The sequence below is a fragment of the Paramormyrops kingsleyae genome, chromosome 1, assembly GCF_048594095.1.
Source record: "Paramormyrops kingsleyae isolate MSU_618 chromosome 1, PKINGS_0.4, whole genome shotgun sequence".
Taxonomy (NCBI): Eukaryota; Metazoa; Chordata; class Actinopteri; order Osteoglossiformes; family Mormyridae; genus Paramormyrops; species Paramormyrops kingsleyae.
This window is the reverse complement of record NC_132797.1, coordinates 33,208,408-33,229,469: the sequence shown is the minus strand read 5'-3', so window position 1 is coordinate 33,229,469 and position 21,062 is coordinate 33,208,408. Positions and strand designations below refer to the sequence as shown.

The 21,062-nt window shown below is 47.2% G+C and overlaps 1 protein-coding gene across 3 annotated transcripts in view; it reads right to left on the bottom strand.

The window, feature by feature from the left end:
• The window catches only part of col11a1a (collagen, type XI, alpha 1a), a 60,529-nt gene that overhangs the window by 17,144 nt on the left and 22,323 nt on the right, over nucleotides 1-21,062 (bottom strand). Inside the window, exons 8-41 of one of the 3 annotated variants that reach the window (XM_072714119.1) lie at nucleotides 19,123-19,434; nucleotides 17,156-17,221; nucleotides 16,497-16,538; nucleotides 16,279-16,341; nucleotides 15,043-15,117; nucleotides 14,807-14,890; nucleotides 14,372-14,428; nucleotides 13,283-13,336; nucleotides 13,066-13,119; nucleotides 12,496-12,549; nucleotides 12,170-12,223; nucleotides 11,568-11,621; nucleotides 11,439-11,483; nucleotides 10,956-11,009; nucleotides 10,707-10,751; nucleotides 9,036-9,089; nucleotides 8,753-8,797; nucleotides 8,161-8,214; nucleotides 7,843-7,887; nucleotides 6,729-6,782; nucleotides 6,606-6,650; nucleotides 6,139-6,192; nucleotides 5,936-6,043; nucleotides 5,772-5,825; nucleotides 5,354-5,407; nucleotides 4,553-4,597; nucleotides 4,298-4,351; nucleotides 4,159-4,203; nucleotides 2,845-2,898; nucleotides 2,379-2,432; nucleotides 2,230-2,283; nucleotides 1,854-1,961; nucleotides 950-1,039; nucleotides 89-142 (exon numbers count right to left, since the gene is read on the bottom strand). In XM_072714119.1, the coding sequence (XP_072570220.1) occupies nucleotides 89-142; nucleotides 950-1,039; nucleotides 1,854-1,961; nucleotides 2,230-2,283; nucleotides 2,379-2,432; nucleotides 2,845-2,898; nucleotides 4,159-4,203; nucleotides 4,298-4,351; nucleotides 4,553-4,597; nucleotides 5,354-5,407; nucleotides 5,772-5,825; nucleotides 5,936-6,043; nucleotides 6,139-6,192; nucleotides 6,606-6,650; nucleotides 6,729-6,782; nucleotides 7,843-7,887; nucleotides 8,161-8,214; nucleotides 8,753-8,797; nucleotides 9,036-9,089; nucleotides 10,707-10,751; nucleotides 10,956-11,009; nucleotides 11,439-11,483; nucleotides 11,568-11,621; nucleotides 12,170-12,223; nucleotides 12,496-12,549; nucleotides 13,066-13,119; nucleotides 13,283-13,336; nucleotides 14,372-14,428; nucleotides 14,807-14,890; nucleotides 15,043-15,117; nucleotides 16,279-16,341; nucleotides 16,497-16,538; nucleotides 17,156-17,221; nucleotides 19,123-19,434 (2,238 nt within the window). Of the gene's footprint in view, nucleotides 1-88; nucleotides 143-949; nucleotides 1,040-1,853; nucleotides 1,962-2,229; nucleotides 2,284-2,378; nucleotides 2,433-2,844; nucleotides 2,899-4,158; nucleotides 4,204-4,297; nucleotides 4,352-4,552; nucleotides 4,598-5,353; nucleotides 5,408-5,771; nucleotides 5,826-5,935; nucleotides 6,044-6,138; nucleotides 6,193-6,605; nucleotides 6,651-6,728; nucleotides 6,783-7,842; nucleotides 7,888-8,160; nucleotides 8,215-8,752; nucleotides 8,798-9,035; nucleotides 9,090-10,706; nucleotides 10,752-10,955; nucleotides 11,010-11,438; nucleotides 11,484-11,567; nucleotides 11,622-12,169; nucleotides 12,224-12,495; nucleotides 12,550-13,065; nucleotides 13,120-13,282; nucleotides 13,337-14,371; nucleotides 14,429-14,806; nucleotides 14,891-15,042; nucleotides 15,118-16,278; nucleotides 16,342-16,496; nucleotides 16,539-17,155; nucleotides 17,222-18,431; nucleotides 18,472-19,122; nucleotides 19,435-21,062 lie in introns of those variants that run through there. The other 2 variants (XM_023805942.2, XM_072714128.1) reach the window with 2 other exon arrangements.

The following is a 21,062-nucleotide window of genomic DNA, read 5'->3' as shown; positions in this document are numbered from 1 at the left end:
ACCAACAATTTTCCACAGTCCTGTGATCTACAGCACTTCTGTACATTGTGGTGATGTGGCCTGTTTTATGCAGGATAAAGGTACTTACGACTGGCCCTGGTGGCCCCTGGGGGCCCTCTCCTCCTTTCAAGCCAGGTGGACCCTGAAACAAGAGCCAGTGTTAGATGTGGGGAGTTTGGGCGGGAAGGGGGGATACTGGGGGGTGGGGTGTCCTTTCTGCTGCTCGCAGGCTGTGCCCAGTGTGCTGTCAGATGTACTTCTCGTGTGTATCGGGGATGGCAGGCCTTCCCAGGCCTTCTGCCATTGTTCTGCTTCTCAGTGCTGATCCACCTTTAAGAGAATCCTCAGGGTATAATTATCATAACTGTCAGAGCACAGTGGCTGCGGTGCCCCCGCCGGTAAAAGCTGGAAGGTAAAGGGTTTTGTCAAGTGGAGCGTCTGACTGTTGATGAAAAACAGGCTCTTTAATATTAATGCGAGGAACCATCAAATAAAAAAGGACCCATCCATGAAGAAGACACGTCTGTGCAGGACAGAGCCGCTTCAATTGGCTATGGGCCGCTGAACTCTTATTACCCCAGAATAAAAAGCATGTTTGTTTAACCCAGATTCGTCTGCAGTGGGATGCAGAGCAGGTCATTAGATGCCCGTGGTTGGCAGTGCACACACACACACACACACACACACACACACACAAACACTCACACAAACACGTACGCACATACACGCACACACACATGCATGCACACACATAAACACACACAGACACATACACGCACACACAGATGCACACACACACACTCACAGCGGCCAAAGTGTTCTGGAATATGTGTGCGGGACAGCTGCTCCTGAATCACACTGCATCAAAGCGAGCCGTGAGTGCTCACTCCTGAAACACTACAGATAGGCCTGCAGTATAACAGCTGGAATGTAGGGGGCGGTGGTGCACCTGTGCTCCAGGCAGGCCTCGCTCCCCAGGGAATCCTCTGAGGCCAGGGGGGCCATCCTTTCCAGAAGTCCCAGGAGGACCAGGGTCTCCCTGTGATGAAGAAACATGGAGCATGAGAGGGGGAGGCGTGTTCCTGTGTGTGCTGAGCTTGTACGAAGGGGGCTGCTTCATGGGTGTATCTGTGCCCCATTTAATTTAATAACAGGTATGCACCAGTAATCGCCATTATGATGAAGGAAACTCGATTCTCTCATAACAGCAACAGCAGAGACCTGCTTACTGTCCACCACAGGGCTATCTTTATCACAGGGCCTCTTTAACAACCAGTTTATCAACTATGTTTTATTGTGGCATGACAGCTGTAGTCACTGGATCGATTCCGTCACCATTATCACTGCATTTATGGGGAGGAATGTTCCGGCCAGCTTGCTGGCTCCTCGCCGAACGACAAAGCGTAGTAACCTTAAATCTAGAGCGCCACTGCCTCGCCTCGCCTCTCCTCCCGCCAGCATTCTGGCTGGCATCAGGAATGGTGGATGAGCCAGCAAAAGCCAGCCAAACAGAAATGAGCCATGCTGCATCAGTGGGGTATAGCCTGGTCAAATGGGGGCAGCAGATGAGGGATCGAGGGGCCCTATAGCGGCTGGTGTGAATGGGTGAGCAGTCACTCTCCTTCACCAGGAGTGTGGCAGGCTGAAGGCAGATGATCACTACTGTCTGACATATTTAGCATCCATAAACGACCTCTGCCTTTTGAGGCGCCCTCTACTGTCTGACTGTAGGAACTGCTTAGCGTTTTTAGGACTAGACGGCTCTTCCATGGCATATGTTTACACAGATTACAGGGCTGATTACGGCCTCAGAGGGACATGGTAATCATGGTTTGTCGTAGGGGTCGTCTTACCTTGGCTCCCTCTTTCCCTCCGGCCCCAGGAAGGCCCTGCTCGCCTGGGGGGCCGGGAGGCCCTGGGTGTCCTCTCTCTCCGTTGGGGCCCGTCTCCCCGGTGGGTCCCTGTTGTGTGTCAAAATAAGCGTTTATCACTGTGATGAGCACAGCTGGTCCTGTGTGCTGCGGATCCTGTGAGCACTGGCAGGTGGCGCTGTGGACTACATCTTTCAACAGAACAGTTAAAAAAAATGTTCTGATATCTTAATGCTGGGCAGCAGCTCAGTGGGTTTTGGCATCTCTGCCTGGAGATGGATGGATGGAATGGGTGCTGAAGGGGTGGTGATGAAGTGGCGACTGCTTCAGGACATTTTGGAGCACCAGGAGAACACACCTGCGGGCCAACGACACCTCCCGGGCCCGGTGGGCCGGTCTTTCCTTGGAAGCCCTGAGAGGTGAAAGTGACACAGCGATGCTGTTAAGACTGAACAGAAACATGAGCGCAGAACCGGCGCCAGTCCGGGGGTGGGGGGTGATGCTCACCGTCTCTCCACGCTGCCCGGGGTGACCAGGCAGCCCGTCCTTCCCGGGGGGGCCCTGCGAGCACGGGGGGGAAGCAGAGTGAGACACAAGAAATGTGGGCATCGCAAATCCCGGTGCCACCCCAACCCAAGATCGCCCCGCCATTTAAACATGAAGTTAACAACACCTTCTGGAGCGGGGCGGCAGTGTTTAAGCCTTTTAAATTAAACATTATATACTCAGGCTGGAGTAAATAAATAATTTCGTTTAGTTAAGTAATAATAATATAGGATTTATAGCAGTTAGAGAAAAATATCAGTAAACACAATGACTATTGTTTGAGGTTTGTACTGATTTAAATGCTACCTTTCATGTCTAATGAATTTAAATGAACTTTAAATGATTTGTATCACATGTATAAAGCGACATCCCCTTTTGCATATCTGCTAAATGTATCAAAGGATCTAGAGAACCTGAAAATACTCACAGAGGGGCCTTTTGGCCCCGGGAATCCCACAGGGCCCTGGGGTCCTTGGGGTCCCTAAAACATGTGACAGCCAATCAGAAACAAGGAAGCTGACACCTCAGAAAGCCACAATACGAAAACATCCCATCTGGTCCATGCTACACCTTGGTAAATCAGACTGTGCCAGCTGGACTGAAACAGGAAGTCAAGGGAGTTGCCAGGACCCATGGGAAATCATGAGGAATCATGGGGAAAAGGCTTGTCCTTCTACTTTAAATAAATCCAAAAACTGGCTGGAGGGTAGACACTAATTTTTATTATGGTAATTATGGCAATTAATCTTTATCCACTAACACTCATTCTCAAATAAGGCTTTTATGAAACACTGCAGTAAAAATGAAAAGAACAAATTAAATTATCCATAAACAAAATTTTCAGGCAGATCTGATCTAATGCAGTGGAATGATTGCTGAAGGACATCACTATTTCCTCAGCCGGTTTGGTTTTTAATAATAAGCATTAATTAACCAATAAATTAACTGCGCTATAAATGCACTGCATAACTTTAAATATAAAAACAGTAAAAATTGAATTAAAAAACGCTACTACACGGCAAACAATCATTAGCCAAACGTGTCGTGATGAAAGGCGCTAATAGATTCCAATTTTCCTTCATTACTTTCACACACTGACAGAGGTATGAGGAATGTGGATATTTCACAGAGGATAAGAAGATTCATAAGCCGATTCATCTCTTGTCTCTTTGTCTCTTGATTGATTATGACCCCAGATGTATGTTGTAACTCTTGGTGACCCCAGACCCCAGGTATGTGCTCCAACAATAAATCTTCGCAGGGAAATCAATCTGGATGTTACACTGTCTCTCACCTGCAACTAGGAGACACTGACCTCTGAATTACAGGGTTCAAGTGCTCGCATTCCATAATGCCAAACATTTTCGGCTTTGGTCATGGAAGTCTTGTGTACAGATTTCGTCAGTAGTTAAAAATGTAACCTAAAATATTGAGCAATAGACCAAATCAAACCAATAACACGCACAGAGATTTACAAAGGAGAGTCAAGGCTGACGTTACCCAGACGTGATGGCACAGGCTGTAGTGTTTTCATTCGTCTCCATGGTTACACTGTTTTAACCAGTGTGACGCAGCTGCGACAGGCTGGTTTTTAAAGCTATGGGGGGTTATCGTGTTGTTGGATTTAAAACTGGAGGATCAAACGCCCGTGTGTCTGGCAGTGCCAGACAGACCCCCCCCCCAATCAGGATTTCATGCTGCATCAGTGTGCTCAATGCTGCCCCCTGCTGGCTGGACTTACTCTTTCACCGAGAGGACCTGGTGGACCGTCGTTGCCAGAGGTGCCCTGAACGGAGACACAAAACACAGTGAGGTTGATGGTCAGATTCTGGGGGGACTTGGATGGGGATGGACAGGGCCCTGGGGATGTTGTTTGCTACCTTTGGGCCTGATTTTCCGGTTGGGCCTCTGGCACCTCGAGCACCACGTGGACCCTAAGAGTGCAGAGATATAAGGGTAATCCCAGCTTCAGGATTAATTCCCAATAGGCAAAGCCAGGAGCTGAACCTTCAGTAAATCTCCATCTTTATAAGTAACATTGTAAGCTGCAGAAAGACAGTATTGTTGGACCATCGTAGGGTTCAGAACATCTTAGACTACAGAAACTGAGATAAAGACGGTAAATAACACAGTACCGTTGGACCTCTTTGCCCACCGGGACCAGGTTTGCCAGCCACACCCTTTCAGAGAAAGAAACAAAAATGTTAGAGTCAATCACCTGTCCATTAGACGGACAGTGTATATAATTAACGAGGGGGGGGGGGGCTGCTGGTCTCAGGTGTCACAGGGCTTAATAACCCACCCTTACATTTGATAAAAAGTGTGAAACGGCTTAAACAGTGGCTGAAAAGATAGAGCATCTCCATAAACAAACATACTATCTTCTTTGGTGAAGAGCTCTCCACACCCACCAATTTTTCACAACTTTTCACACTTAAAGATAATAAAAACACACATTATATGGTACATAATAACACATTTTAGATTATGGGAGTGCTTGAGTTGTTTGGTACTTTTAGCCAAGGCTGTATAAGATAAGAAATACAGTACATCATACAGAATTTTCCACAAATTAGACAAAACATTTTCATAATATGCAACCTGTACACAATTAAGTGTACTTTTCAACACATGGCAAATCAAACTGTCACCACATTACATTCTTCAGGCAGAAAATTATCCTTTAGTATGATTAAACTGAGCTTGGATGTCTCCCTAAAGCACTTGCAGTCACTGAGGCATAGACAATGCCTCCCATGTGATGCGTAAACACAGTGCTAGCCCACTGCTCTGTGTTTAATTTAAGCGATCAAAGCCCTTCTTCTTCAAGAGCTGGAGCAGCTTTGTGAGGAGCCTGCTGTGGAACTTTGAGCAGGTTCTTAACGTGACTCTGCAGCATTATGGTGTATCAGCGCTCGGTGTGACGCCACTCTTACCCGGCCTCCTTTCTCTCCGTTGGCTCCCGGGAATCCAGGGAAACCGCTGGAACCCTAAAGGGTGACATATTCCGAGTTTGGACACGATTATTGCTTGTATCCTGGTGGAAACAGGAAGCAATCATACTAATATGTGATAAGGAGTCTCAATCCCAAAATGGATGATGGTCTGAGCAGAGATGAGGATGAGGAGGAAAGGCCAGAGGAACCAGAGAGGTTGCCCCTCATAGCCCAAACGTTCTTCTGTAGATGTTCCAATGAACATCTCACAGACACAAAGCAGGTAAGCAATGTGACTGGAATCCAAAGAATCCCTCTCTGGCATTAAACCTGTTCTCTGAGTCAACAGCAAGGTGATTAATCCTGTAATCAACCTGATGGGGTTGACGGGTGGAGTTTCACTTCTTCGCCATCTTACCTTGGGCCCCTGTCTTCCTGGGAATCCAGGTAATCCGGGGACGCCCAGTTTTCCCTGAAGGACACACAGAGGTTGCTGTCAGAGGGAGCTTCTTCCTCCAATAACAGAAATGAGATGTTACCGGTGCTCAGTGGACGTGGAGGCTGAGGATGACACCAGCGCACCTTCTCTCCCGCAGGGCCAATGGGACCCGACTCTCCGTTGGGGCCCAATCGTCCTTTGGGGCCCTCAGGTCCGTCCTCACCACGGGAGCCGAGGATGCCGGCTTCGCCCTGCAGACGTGGGGTTGGTGAGATCGCAGTGACGGTTACGCGTACGGAGGCAGCGGCGGCAGTGTCAGCGTGTTAGGGGACGGTCCGGTACGCACCCTGTCACCCTTCAGGCCCATGTCACCCTTAAAGCCAGGAAAGCCGTCTTCACCCTGCGACCAAAGTGGCCTCTTAATGCATTTACACACACACACGCAGTTTGGATTTTCCAAAACATTTCCAAATCACTATATTTGGTCTAAGTATCATGTAATGATGAAAAAAACGAAATGCAGAATGCTCTTTGTTTGTCATAATAAAGTGACAAAATATCAGGTTTAAATAAACTCCCAACGACAAGCAGCAATGTTGTTGCAACATATGAACTTGATATGAAGCATTTAATGTGCATATCATGTGAGCTTGAGTGTTAATACCATGAAAGAGGACTTACAGCAATATTTCCAATAAAATATCCACAGATAAAATCAAGCAGGTATTTCTGTCTTCACGTGTTTGTGTCCATGTTTCCGCTATACGACTGCACTTCAGTTTTAACGTATTTTTAAGAGTCCGTCGTCTTTACCTTCTCTCCCTTGCTGCCCTTGAGCCCGCGGACACCGTCAGCTCCCTGTAGGAAGAGATCACGGTATGAAAGGACAGAACAGCTCGGGTTCGAGCCGCTCCACAGGGGTGGTGGTTACTGAACCTTCACTCCGCGTGGCCCGGGGTATCCGATGGGGCCCTGGGGCCCAGGCTGGCCCTGGAAAGAAAATAAGAACACGGTCACATGCCACTAAGCTGTGGCAATGGGGAGAGCCAGAACATGTGTGAGTAAAGTGCAGTCTAAGAGCAGCAAGATTTACATGCACAGTTACACACAGCAGACACACTGTCACACAGTTACACACATCACACACTGTCACACACACTGCACATACTGTCATACAGTTACACACATCACACACTGTCACACACACTGCACATACTGTCATACAGTTACACACATCACACACTGTCACACACACCACACACACTGTCATACAGTTACACACATCACACACTGTTACCCACAGCAGACACACTGCCACACAGTTACACACATCAAACACTGTCACACACACCGCACATACTGTCATACAGTTACACACATCACACACTGTTTCCCACAGCAGACACACTGTCACACAGTTACACACAGCAGACACACTGTCACACAGATCACACACTGTCACACACAGCAGACACACTGTCAGACACAGCAGACACAGTCACACAGTTACACACATCACACACTGTCACACACACCGCACATACTGTCATACAGTTACACACATCACACACTGTTTCCCACAGCAGACACACTGTCACACACACCGCACATACTGTCATACAGTTACACACATCACACACTGTTTCCCACAGCAGACACACTGCCACACAGTTACACACATCACACACTGTCACACACACCGCACATACTGTCATACAGTTACACACATCACACACTGTCACACACAGCAGACACACTGTCAGACACAGCAGACACAGTCACACAGTTACACACATCACACACTGTTACCCACACCACACATTCTGTCACTCAGTTACACACGTCACACACCGTCACACGCAGCAGACACACTGTCACAAAGTTACACACGTCACACACTCACACACAGCAGACACACTGTCACACAGTTACACACATCATACACTGTTACGCACAATACACAGTTAAACACATTACATATTGTTACACAATTACACATATCACACAGTTTTACACACATCACACACTCTTACACACTTTACATACTTACCAACGCTCCTTTCTCTCCAGGGGGGCCTTCCTTCCCAGGGTGACCCTGTTAAAAGCATGGCTTACTTAAAAAATGTCTTACAAAAAATGCTTCTAACTTGATAACTCACTAACTGCTATAACAAAGTCCATTTCCACATTTGGAGAGGTGAGAGGTATTCTGATCAAGGTGTAAACATAGACACATTATGGAATGTGCTGGAAATATCATTAGCAGTTAGCGATCGGTGATTGACCGCACTGGGATGTTTCTGAAAAGCCCGAGTGACACAGGACCACGGTGGTCTACAGTTGCTGAGTTACATCAGGGTGTACTTACAGGGGGTCCATCAGAACCAGGCAGGCCAGGCAAACCCGAGCGGCCCAGAGGTCCCTGGGAAAGGAGAAGCGGCATTGGTCAGAGGTCAGAACAACAGGGACAGTGTCTGAGTGTGCAAACGGACCACAGGGAACAAGCTGTCACATAAACCCATCTCCACCGGCATCTGAAGCAGGCAGGCGTGGGAAAACCTCACTAAAATGTCTATGCTTAGAGGAGAAAAACGTCTCACCCAACGCTATATAAAGCAGATTCGGCTCGTATGCTGATCCTGCACTTGTTAGAGATTTAAAATCGCTTTATTTCAGGCCTGATGTTTTATTCAGTTTAACCTGGTTATTGCTCCTTACACAACCAAACCGAGCTGGGAATTGTTGGAATCAAACTCCTGTTATGGATTTAAAATAAGGGAGAGATGGACTTGATGATGATGATGATGATGATGACATTGAAGCTTGCTTGGGTCCCCAGCAGGCCCGCACCCTGTGTCTGAAACTACCCCTAACTTCTGTGTAACGTGTAAGAATACGAGCGTCTGTCAGCAGGTTATAGGCTGTGGGCTGGGTGACGGTGCTGAAAGCAGAAAACTCACCTTCTCACCCGGTGGTCCGATGGGACCCTGAGGCCCAGGGAGACCCTGCAGGAGAGAGAAGACAGAGGAAGCTGATGGCATGCGATCCACAGGGGAGCGCTCAGGTGCTGTTAACGGTCCCGTCGCTGGAGAGGGGGAAGCGGGTGATGTCCTACAGCCCCACCCGGGGCGAGAACACCATGGTAACCATGGTAACCTGATCCAGCTCTCAACGGGTGCGAGGAAAACCACGGGAGACCAGGGATGGACAATCAGACAGGCGTACAGTGTAACTACTACTCACCTGGGTGCCGGCGATCCCCTGCTGGCCTGGAGGACCCGGCTCTCCTTGAGGTCCCTGCAGGTGACAGGGGACAGCAGACAGGGTTATCAAGCCTGCACTTAATGGTAAGGCTATAAGACAAAGGGACATTCTGCAGCTGTCCTACTGAAACAGGGGCTCAACATTGAAATCCACCAGGAAGGTGACCTGTGGAGCACCTCACACTTTGTACATATGCAGTGTTTTTCAGCGTGGAAAATGCCGGAAAAAATCTGTGCAATCTCTGTGCATCGGGGACCCGCCAAAGTAGAGTGGATATTGTGGTAAACTTTACCCTAGTTGGCAGGAGAGCACCAGCCGCTCAGCCATGATTGTGGCATGGCACAGAGCTGCCATGTGTGAACCCGTGTTTGCGGGTTTTGAGAGCAACACAGGTCACGCTGTCTCTGCTAATTAGTCACACAAACTACAGACGCGAAGGAATATATAGAGATCATTACAGTTTTTCTCATTTGCTAAGACACGCTCAGTGAAACTGGGATTCACTTGATCTTCATCATCACATTCTTAGCACAGGAGAAGTCTTCTCTTTCAAATGCCTTAACACTTTTTCATTTGTTTCACACATTTTTCACACCCTTTGTCAAAACAGTCACCACAGATCTCATTGAAAGATCCCAAACTCCATTGGATTCACTGTGTTGAACAAAAGGAAAACATCTATTAACAGCTGATAGAAAGTACTTGCATAATTATGAATATCCAATGCACCTGTGTGAAACTTGTTTGCACAACTCTTCAATCAGCAATCAGTCTGTACACCTATAAATCAAGGTGTATATCAAGGTTTTTCACTGGGTGCAAGAGAGGATATTGAATGTGATGTGGATGAAGCCAGGTGGCCCCATCGTCAAGGCAGAAGAGACTGAGTATCAATAGTGGCTATTTATTTTTATTTATACTTTATTGTAATAGATTTTATTTTTATTTTCTTAGCATCTGATAGATGTTATTTTGGTTTACATGTATTTTCTGTAATATTTACAGTATTTCAGTTTTCAGCCACAGTTTGAAAAAAAGAATGTCATGAAATCAATAAAATTTGCATCAAAGCATTTCTGATTCTGGATCCAATTCTTTGCAAGAAGTCAAATTTGACACAGCCTATGTAGAAAGATAACAGATGGCACTGGCATGACAGCTATGTAATAGGCTACAATGACAAGCAATGGTGCACTGATTCGCACTGAGCGCTGCATTTTGAATTTTGTTGTCCATTGTGTAATGATTGATTGGAAGAGCTCATACACTTGTTTGCAAGTTGTGTTGTTTGAAGGCAAAATTAGCTTTTGTTTCATATTGTAAATGTTTTGGCATGGTTAGAGCCTTTTGCAAACAAAATGTGCCACTTTGACCATGAGTGCCACTGTTTAGGCCTGTGTGTTAACTGTTTTGTAATTGAGGAGTTTGAGTTGACTGCTGCATGAAAGCAATCAAGAAAAACTGTAAACATTCCATTACTTTTCCTTATGGCCCGATCGATGTGCAGTGTTTAAACTAGCCACAAGGGGCTGATTTCAAACCAAGGCCCTAAGAGTATAGCGGCAGGAGAGGGTGTCTGGGTCACGTGAATGACCGCTCACGGTCATGGTGATTCAATCTGACCATCGGAAGGGCTGAACAAGAACGTACCATATTCCCTTTGGGACCAGGAGGACCATCCACTCCAGCCACACCCTGGGAAAGTCAAACGAGAGAGAGAGAGTGAGAGAGAGAGAGAGAGAGAGAGAGAGAGAGAGGCAGAGCAAAGCCCTCAGGTCACAGTCAAACCCTGTGAGCCTCATATCAGGTCTGATTGAAGTAATGTGTAGCTTATGGAGGAGGACAATATACTGTAATGTTACAAATAAGTGAGACAATGTGAAATAAAAAGGGACATACAGGCTGTCCAGGAGGGCCGGAAGGTCCTTTTGGACCGAGCAATCCTCTTGGACCCTGGATGGGGAGGAGAAGGTATTAATGTATAGTATGATATCCATGTATATAAAGCAGAAGGGTCACTTTGTGTGAGGCCTGCTTGTTAAGCTATGCCATCTAGTGGCTGATTAGGCTCAGTGCACATCTTTAAGCACAAGCTGCAGACTTATTCTGGTTAATAATATATTATCATACACTGTCAGTTAAAAATGCTAAGCAAAATTCCCTTAAAAGTTATTTGGGTCAGATAAATAGGAGATTTCCTACCAAGGTCATTAGTTACTATTAACCACCTAGAGATCCCTTCAACAGCCTGAAACTCATAGCGTGACTCTCAGCAAACTATAAAAGCCGGCAGGTGGATGATGCTGGAAGCTGAGGGTGTGGGTTAGGGTTAGGGTTAGGATTAGGGTTGGTGTGGAGACTGCGTGCAGAGACGGGTCTCACGCTTTCTCCCGCTGGACCTCGGGGGCCGATCTCGCCATCTTCTCCCTGCGAACATAGACAGAATCATGCTCCATCACAGAATGAGGATAAACCAGGGCAACAAAGCGCAAAGGCAGCACAGCTACTCACCCTCTGTCCGTCCTCTCCAGACGGTCCGGGGGGACCCTGAGTGCCTGTCTCACCCTGTCAGGCAGGGGGCGATAGTGAGGCAGAGGCAGGAACTGATCGCCGTGCTGTTTATTGTGTCTTAAAACGCAAACCGGGCAGCCCTGTCCCTGCTGTCACTCATAATCACTGTTTATAGGACCCCTGGTGTCCTCTGGTGTCCTGTAATTATCGGGCAGGAGCAGGAACTCAGCACAGCGGTTGGAATTGCCCCCCCTGTGATCTGCAGCCCCGTCCATCTACCCCAGGCGTGTAATTTGGCCCTGAGTGAGCTCACGCTGGTTTCCGCGGGAAAAGTCACCTCATGATCTGCGCAGACGGTTCTTTTCAGTGGAGATGCTGACCATCATCCATAGGTGGGATGTGCATCCTTAAGAATGGTATCAGAGTATGTTTATAGTGTCCTCTGAGGCTGAAAGACAATCTGCTGAAGACAGCAGTCTCCTGGCTAATTAAGGCCCGCAAAGTAACAAGGGCGCCCTCTGTCTGTGTGTGTGAGCAGTACACTAGGATTAACATGCCTGAGCCACGAAATCGCAGGGCAGGGAAACACTGTCAGCACTTACCCTGTGTCCCTTCTCCCCAGGGAGGCCCGGAAGCCCGTCAAAGCCCCTCTCCCCCTGCAAAGGACACACCAGCAGTCAGTTCACACTCCACAGAGCACCTCAGCCATTCTCACGGTGTGCTTTTGATTAAAGTAGAAGGAGATGTTCATGACAGCAGCTGCTTTACACAAGAACATCAGAAACACAGCAGATGATGGGTGATCGTTTCACATGGATGATATTAACCGATCTAAAGATTCCTCTTCGCTATGAGGAAACCCTCCTTGTGTAAAGAAGACTGTCCTTTGTCCTCGTCTCTCACACCACACACGAGGTGCTTCTCGTACCTTGGACCCCAGTTCTCCAGGCATTCCTCTGGCCCCGTCGGCTCCTGAGCGCCCCTACCAGGAAGATGCAAGCGTTTGCTACATTCAGCACATTCCGCATTCTGTTACTTTCCCTTCCCAGCTAATAAGAGGTATTCAAAATAAGCAGTAAACACAGATCCATGAGGAGGAGATTAGTCTGATTCCTACTGCATGGTCGCTATGCTCTTTAACTTAATTGAAGGCCTTGGATTTGAAATCCTGTCCGATGCCTCGACCACTTCTGGCTGACTTCCTGGCACAGCTGGCTGAGCTCCAGATGACCAATCAGCCTGCTATCCATCTGAGGAGGTTCCTCATTCTTCCGGGCATTTCCAGAACGATCCGTTTAGGGCAGCCTGAGCCACTGCTTGTTTGATGGCCAGCTGTCACTTTCGTCACATTTGGCATGTAACTAATGTCTCGTCCCACAGATTTTCTCTACATTGCTGGTCAGTGGCTGGCTCACAGACATGTCGACGCTTTCACCACATGCACACACTCAAGAGGAGGCTGATTTATGCATGCGGACGCCACAAACGTTAGACATACCCTTTTCCCAGGTTTGCCAACTTGACCCAGTGGACCTTGGATTCCCCGTGGACCCTTGAATAGACAGCAGAATGAGTCAAAGACCTTTAAGCCACTTTACTGTCAGTGCATTAGATCTGATTTACTGCACAGTTCAGTGCTGAGATCCAATATAATTAAGAGACACCAATCATCACTGGACTGTACCGCCCCCTAGTGGCAGGGTTCCACTTCTCACCTGCATGCCCGGATCTCCAGATTCACCTTTAAAGCCCGGCACTCCCGGTAGGCCCTGAAGTAACAGATAAAGATCAGTGACGTTCTTCCATATGGGCTCTTCACTCGGCACAGGGGGTCACCGTACGTTTTCTTTGAAGAATTAGTGTCCGCGGGCCGGGATTAAATTGAAGTCAGACGTCTGAGCAGCAGCAGGAACTCAACAGGCTTATCTAAAGGGAAGCTAAAGTGCACTGACTGCAAATAACCGGGCGGCAGGCAGCCACAGATGGGGCTTTTTGGGGAAATAATACACATCGATGAGCTTGTTGCTTTACACCTGGACCTCAAGCTACGTCAGAATCCCGAGCAGCGCGACGAAACCCTGAAGCGCCTCCTGTGTCACAGGACACACGAAATTTCACTCAGATTCCGGAACATACAGACAAGAGGAAGAATATCCATAAAAACAAAAGGGAAAAAGCCGTGTTTTCTGATTAATCACGGTACCACATCTCTAAGATATTTACCATAAAACAAGCACAAAACCACAGTACAGAGACAAATCGACCACTTTGACCAGCTCCATTCACTATGCGGGAGTTCCTCGCAGACACACCATAGAGACCCATTTCCAAAATTTATTCATGCACCAGCGTAAATTCATAGACTGCAATCCGACAGACAGTTACAGTGGTGGATCTGCACTGCACTTTGTGGATGAACTTATCCCCTGAAATCAAACAGCATGTCATTTCATTCTCAAAGGTTGCTGCTGTCCCTCTTACACCTAACTCTGTTTCAGTTACCCAAGGCAGTTATTCCTCTCGCTTTTTTGGGTTCCCTCGGGCTGCCGTAGTAAGCAGAGGTTTCCTTGGCAGTGTGGCTAACTGAGCTTCTAAGCACCACCTGCTGAGGACGTGCTCTACATAGGCTCATCTTCCTCAGAAGAAACATGTGGGCACCACGCTAATATTTTCAGTCTCTTGTCTCCTTGACAACAAACCCCACATGATACTGGGTGACACTGCTCCATGAAAATGGTGACATCAAGAGGTTCTTTTAAGGGCAGGTGACTGATTAGGAGACCTTCAGGGCAAGAGGAACTTACCACAGGCCCAGATCTTCCTGTGAGACCCATCGGACCAGGGGGACCCCTCATGGCCATCTAGAAGAAACAAAAACCGACAGTGACCAATCAAGTAGAAGCTTGCATGGAGGGTCATTCATCTACTACAGGGTTATTCAACTCACGGTCCTCGAGGTCCGAGCACTGCTGGTTTTCCAGCCTTCCTTTACCTGTCAGTCAGGTGTGAAGCCTCTGACCAATCAGAATCAGTAATTATTAAACAACTATCTGGGAGAACTGAAAACAAGGCCTGGATTTGGAATCGAGGTCCAGAGTTGAAGAACCCTGATCTATTGGATGTAGTGCACAGTGATGCTGGTGGACTCAGGTGATAAGATCACAGTACTGTGACCTCTGATCGCGTCTCTAACAGCCCGTTACACCTGTCCACACAGGTGCCCTCCATCCAGAACGTACCCTGGCTTGGGACAGGATGGCTTGTGCCTGGGCCTCCTGGGCAGACACTGCTGGGCCCTTATCGATGTCCCCTCCGAAGCGGAACTGCAAGGTGGGAGATAGGCGTGTCAGTCTGCTCACCCAAACCTTCACGGAAGGTGAACCTGATACGTCCATCAGCATGCAAAGCTTTGTCTGGGTTATCATCAGTACCTGGAAGTCTCTGACTCCACAGCACAGCTGACAGGAGGACTTACCGGGAGCATCAGTATGGTTCCTGGTGGCCCAGGTACACCGTCTGCTCCAGGGAGCCCAGCTCGCCCAGGGGGACCCTGAGAGACACGGTGACAGATCAGTGGGACGCCCCAGGCACCAAGGGAAAGATGCCATATAGAGGGAAACGGGGACTGAAAAATGCTGAGTGGTACCCCTCCCCCTGCCCCCCAACACCCAGTGAGTCAAACGGCTCCCACACAACGTGCAGATCCTGTCTCCTGACGTCCCTTAAACCACCGAAACATCCCACAGACAAATACGAAGATCTGAAAGTAATCAATGGTGTTTCTGGATACATACCACTCCTACTTTCCCCATCCAGTTAAAAGAAGCATTTGTATTTAGTTTGATTTGTTGATGATCTAAGGATCTCGCCTGTTTTCCCTCTAAAGCGCAAACCGGGCTCAGAGCCCCGCGGGACCTGAACCATTAACTTGACGAGTCCATGTCCCTGACTGCTATGCTAGCACCTCCAGATAAAGAAGCCTACTCTGAAGTACAACCCAAAGCAACTAAAGCTCATTTAGTAGGCAGAAATGCAGTATTTCAATCTATGGGCTCCAGGGGGCGTAATAGTTAATGCTGCTGGATGTAATACCAAGAAGGGCACAAAATCTAATTGTTATTCTGTGGGACAATAAAAATAGAAAGTCAAGAATGGACAAAAGAAAATATCCCTAGAAGGACAACATGCAGACCAACTTCTGGTCAACCACAATTCTGTTTCACAGCCAATTAATGCAAGATCCTGAGATGAGTTCCCAGTAAGTTTGTTGTGCGTCTGGCAACTGAGAGCTGCCACATCAGGGAACAATATGTAAAGGGGGCAAGGAGCCGGTGCTGTGATAATCATAACAATGGCCACGAGGTCTGCTCTGCAAGTGGCTCCAGGTTTGCTTTTATTTCCTTCCTCTCACCCAGCCATAGCAGCTCACAGTTCCTCGCAGTCAAAGACCCCACTTAGATACCTCGGATCATAGAGATGCTCCTTTTCACAAGCTTAACCCATGGCAAACCAGCCTACCCGAGGAGGTCAAACGCCGTAGAGGCCTGCATCATTAATGCATGACACCTGCTGACCTTGCAATGGTGAAATGTTTGCAGGACAGTGTGAGAAGCTCTTGCTCCCAGAATGAGGTGATGGTCACAAAGGGAGAAGCCATCTAACCCTTACAAGAAGCTTCTGCAGACATAGTAGGACGGAAAAACCACCTTACCCTGTCACCAGAGTCACCAGCTGAGCCAGGAGGACCCTGTGGACCAGGAGAGCCTGGAAGACCCTGAAGAAAGAGCAGTGAATGAACGTGATGCCGGTCGGCTCCCTGATCCACCCTGCCCGAGGACGAGGGGGAAAGGGACGGGACAGCGGGCGGCCTGCGTTAGCCTTTAACACACTGGCTGCTTTCTTTTAGGGCTGAAGTCATGTGACACTTACTGCGGGGCCTGCTGGTCCTGGGGGGCCTTCAATGAGCATTCCCTGAAAACACAGAGAAGCTATAAATACTCCGAGTGAAGGAACAGGGACACTACACAGGCAAAATGCAGACGCTACCCATTCAAGCGGCGATCACAAGCTTCACGTACAGTTGCTTCACTCAAGAAGCTAAAACAGAGCATATACAGTAGCATGTAAAACAGAGCACCTATAACAGAGTGGTTAAAGCAGCACACATATGACAGCACGTGAATAACAGCATGTATGACAGAGCATGTATGATAGCGCATATATCACAGATCACGTATAGCAGCGCATGACAGTGAATGTATGGCAGGGCGTGTATGCCAAAGTGCTTATAGAATTGCACACATGACAACGTGTATAAAAGCACGCATATAACAGCGTGTCTGACAGGGAACGTTTTGCGCGCATGACAGTGCATGTATGCCAGAGCATGTGTAAAAACATGTATGATAACATACAGCAGTGCATGTATAACACGCTTACAGAAATGTCTCCATGACAGTGCATGTATATCAGCGTGTTAATGACAGAGCTTGTATGGCAGAGCATGTATAAAAGCGCCCATAGCAGCGCGAGTATGACAGCCTGCATAAACCAGCGTTTGTACAAAATTAAATGCCTGTCCCACTCACAGGCTCAACGACGGCCGGTTCCCCCTTCTCGCCCTTTTCTCCGAAATATCTTTCCTCCCCTCCAACCTGCCCACAGAAACACAGAGACAGTCATGACCCGAACCCCCCAGTCCCCAGGGGACATTAACATCAGCATAGCACAGGCTGCAGGCAGGCGCATGTTTAAATGCATGATACACTGGATTTACATCCTGCTTTACTTAGTGTGTGCCATTAAAAAATACATATTACTTTGATGTCTCATGTCAAATTGAATATATTGATTAATATTATTAGTTACACATGTATTTCAGGTTATATGCATTTTCCTACAGGTGTATACTATAATAATTAATGCAGACTTTCCCATTGTAACAATCTAAGAGGACCTGAACACTTCTAGCTGTAAAGATACTGCCGTGGAAAAAATTAAGAGACCACTCTATATTTTTAAACAAATCTTTGGCATTTTTATATCATGGTTTAATTGTGTTCTGCTGGCAGAAGGCTACACTGAGCAGCAAGATGCTTTCAGGTTTAAAATTTCTAAGACAGCAGTACACAAGAATAAGGTGAAGCAGGAGACACTGGGAATGACCAGAAACCAGCCAGGTAAAGGGCGGAAGTGACATTCTAATGCCAGAGATGACTGTTAACTTATCCAACAGAATCGTCATGAATCGGAGGATGACATCAAGTGACCTTCAAAAGGAATGGGAAACATTAAGTGCAGGTGTGACGTGCACTGCTAGGACAGTTCGTATCGGGCTCATAGAAGCAGGACTGAAATCCCATAAAGCAAGGAAGAAGCCCTTCATTAATGAGAAGCAGGGAAGAACCAGGCTGCAGTTTGCAGAAAAATATATGTTATTCACAGACGCACAACCATAAATTGAGAAATGAGTGAAACAAAAAATTGTGCTGTGGTCTCTTATTTTTTCCGCGGCTGTATAATGGCATTCTCATCTATTAAAAATAGAATATATATTATCCTGTTTGACCTAGCAAGTCACTAACTCAACTCTAAAATAACAGAAATAGAAAAAAACATGAATGAAACACATCAAGCAGATATTTTTTGGCATAAATTGTGGTAACTAATGAGGAAATTATGGTTTTTCATTTTTCACCTGTAAAAAAACATTAGTGGTTTTTAAAATGCCATGATAGTGACCACATTCAAAACATGCAAAACAAACAAGACACAAACCGGACTGAAGCAGGTTTCATCTCTTTAATATCACAATTCCAGACACACGACGAAGAAACCCAAACTGGGCATTAGACGGGGTCTTACTGCGGAAGTCAAGGTGGTCCTCATGCCATTAGTAATGTTAGTTTCACTAAAAAGGAGATGAAAATTAGCTTCCATTACCAAAAGTACCTAGATCCTCTAGCCAATCAGACGCTGGGTGAAAACATTCTTAGGGGAAGTGGGAGGAGCTTGGGTGGGGTCGGCTCTTTTTAGCATGAGCCTCCCCTGCCATGGGTGGGGCCCTGTGTCCAGGGAGGCTTGGCGGGAAGTATTACATGTATCGTGTGTATAAGCAGGTGTGTGTGACATGCCTGTATGTCATCATGCAAAGAACCAGTCACACTGTATCCAGGTTGTTACTCAGGCATATTTGTTTTGCAATATTAAAAACCAGAGTGATACATCAGTCTGACTGCGATGGACTAACATCCTGTCCAAGGTGTCCCCTGCCATGTGCTGCCTGGGACAGGCTCCTGGCCCCCCCAGACCCTGTATGGGATTACTGGCCATGGAAGACAAAGGGATGATTGGGTTTCAAAAGCAGACACACAGAGAGGTAGCTGCTGCACTAGTTATAAGATGAAAGCACTGGCATTTCTGGTCTCTCCCAGACAGTGTCAATGGACAGGAAGAACCCATCAAAGAGTGCATCCCAGCATGCAAAGCGGCGCAGCATGTGACCAGCCATGTGTCTATTATTCTGTTGCAGGCCGCGACAGAGATTGGCGCTCACCTTGGTCTCCGTGACGTCGATCTCGGCTGGAACGCCGGGGCCAAACTCGTCGTCATACACAGGCGCAGTGGGTTTGGCTTCACTAATCCCAAACTCATCATACGGCCCGAATTCATACTGCTTATTATCAAACTCCCCGCCATCGTACTCCTTCAGGTCATACTCCTTAAAGTCGTACGTGTGCTCTGCTCTGTTCCGTTCCGGTTCTCCTTGGTCCAGTGTGTCCACCATCCCCGCCACGGCAGTGGGCTCCAGACCCACCTGCTCCGCTTCAGTAAGACCATCATGAAAGTCCTCTTCAGCAGCCTTAGCCTACCCAAGCATGGAGGTCAAAGCGTTGGAAGCGTTGGATTTTAGCTAAGCGGCTAAAGCAGCTTCTAAGTTGTGGGTGATTTATGGGTGACTTATAGCTGCATATATCATTATACAGATGGTAAATCATGGACACAATCTTTAGTTGTACTTTATCAATGAATAAAAATGTAACCAAGCTTTACAACCTAACTTTATGTTAGTGTTTAATCAGCGGGGCTGGAACTGCACACATCCATAATCTTTCATCCTTGACACTATGACGTAAACTGCATAACAATATACCAGTATAATATATAGTCAAATCCCCATACAAGAGATACAGTTACACTCCTTGCTGCCATATTGCTAAATCCATAAATCAGCACTAAAAACTGAAGCAGTGTTGAGCGGTTGTTTGCTTTGGCTTGGACGCAGTGGACACAGTGCAGCGGGTGTAAAAATGTCCTCCGATGGGAAGGGGGCACAGCTCTTGGCCCCAGTTAACATGATGGTAAAGATACCCTGTGGCACTGTGTCCCTCTGGCCTGTGCAATAAGCGCCATAGCCCTGACTCAGCATCAACAGCAAGCACGAGACCTTCAGAAGTACAGAATAAAGCTACAGCAGAAGGCTGAGAAGACACGTCTGAGAGCAGGGAATGGAAGATCTAATAAGCAAACATCAGAGCTAGTTAAGGGTCCGATCTTAGCGAGTGTTAAGGAAGTTACTCACGAAACTAATCCATTAAAGGCAGATGTGGAAAGTTCAGGTCCAGAAAGTACAAATTCTGATCAAGGTTTTGTTTCAACCAACCAGTTGAGTACTCTGTGACTGTGACTCTTTATACTCCACTGGTTGGTTGAAATAAAACCTTGATCAGGATTTGTGCTATCTGGATCTGAACTTTCGACCTCTGTCTGTAATGGACTACTTTTGTGAGTAACTTCCCCAACACTTAGGATCTCAAACAATGAAACCGCTAGAGGTGTATCATAAAAACACAGCCGGGTTAACTGTAATCCAAACATACTGGTTTGGTTTGGTGCCGTATGGTTCTTATTAAAGCACAGAAGTTTACTTTTTCTTAGAATGTAAAAGCAGTTTCCTCCTTTTCCCTGCCATTTCCTGCACCCGTTTTCCTTTGCCATGTTCAGTCGATAATATTCCCTGGTGATTTCACGCCTTCAGAAGCTCGTTTGGTTTCAAACGCTCCTTTGTCCTGCTAGAGAATCCGCTGATTTCCAGGAAACACTAAACACTTCACATTTTATGCTTCTTTATATTCCTGTTTTCTAAGAAGCACCACAACATGACCTTTATTGACGGATAGCTGGGTAAAACTGCGTACATTACAATGGAGCTCTCGGTGAAATGTCACGTTTAAGGCATATCGGAGGCAGACAAACGGGCATGCTCGTGCTGCCAGGCCGGAAACGCTGCCAAACCCAACAGGCTTGGGTGCCGTGTGCTTGCACAGCTGCCTGCAGGACAAGCCGAGTGTCACAGAACCTTCCAGAACAAACGCGTCTTCAGCTCGGCTTCCTCTCTTGTTGCGCCACGAGGCACCTTCCATAAATACCCGCCTGCTGTATTTTAGCGGGCTTCCATATTGTTTTTGGAAGAGGAACAGAGAGGACTAAAAGAAC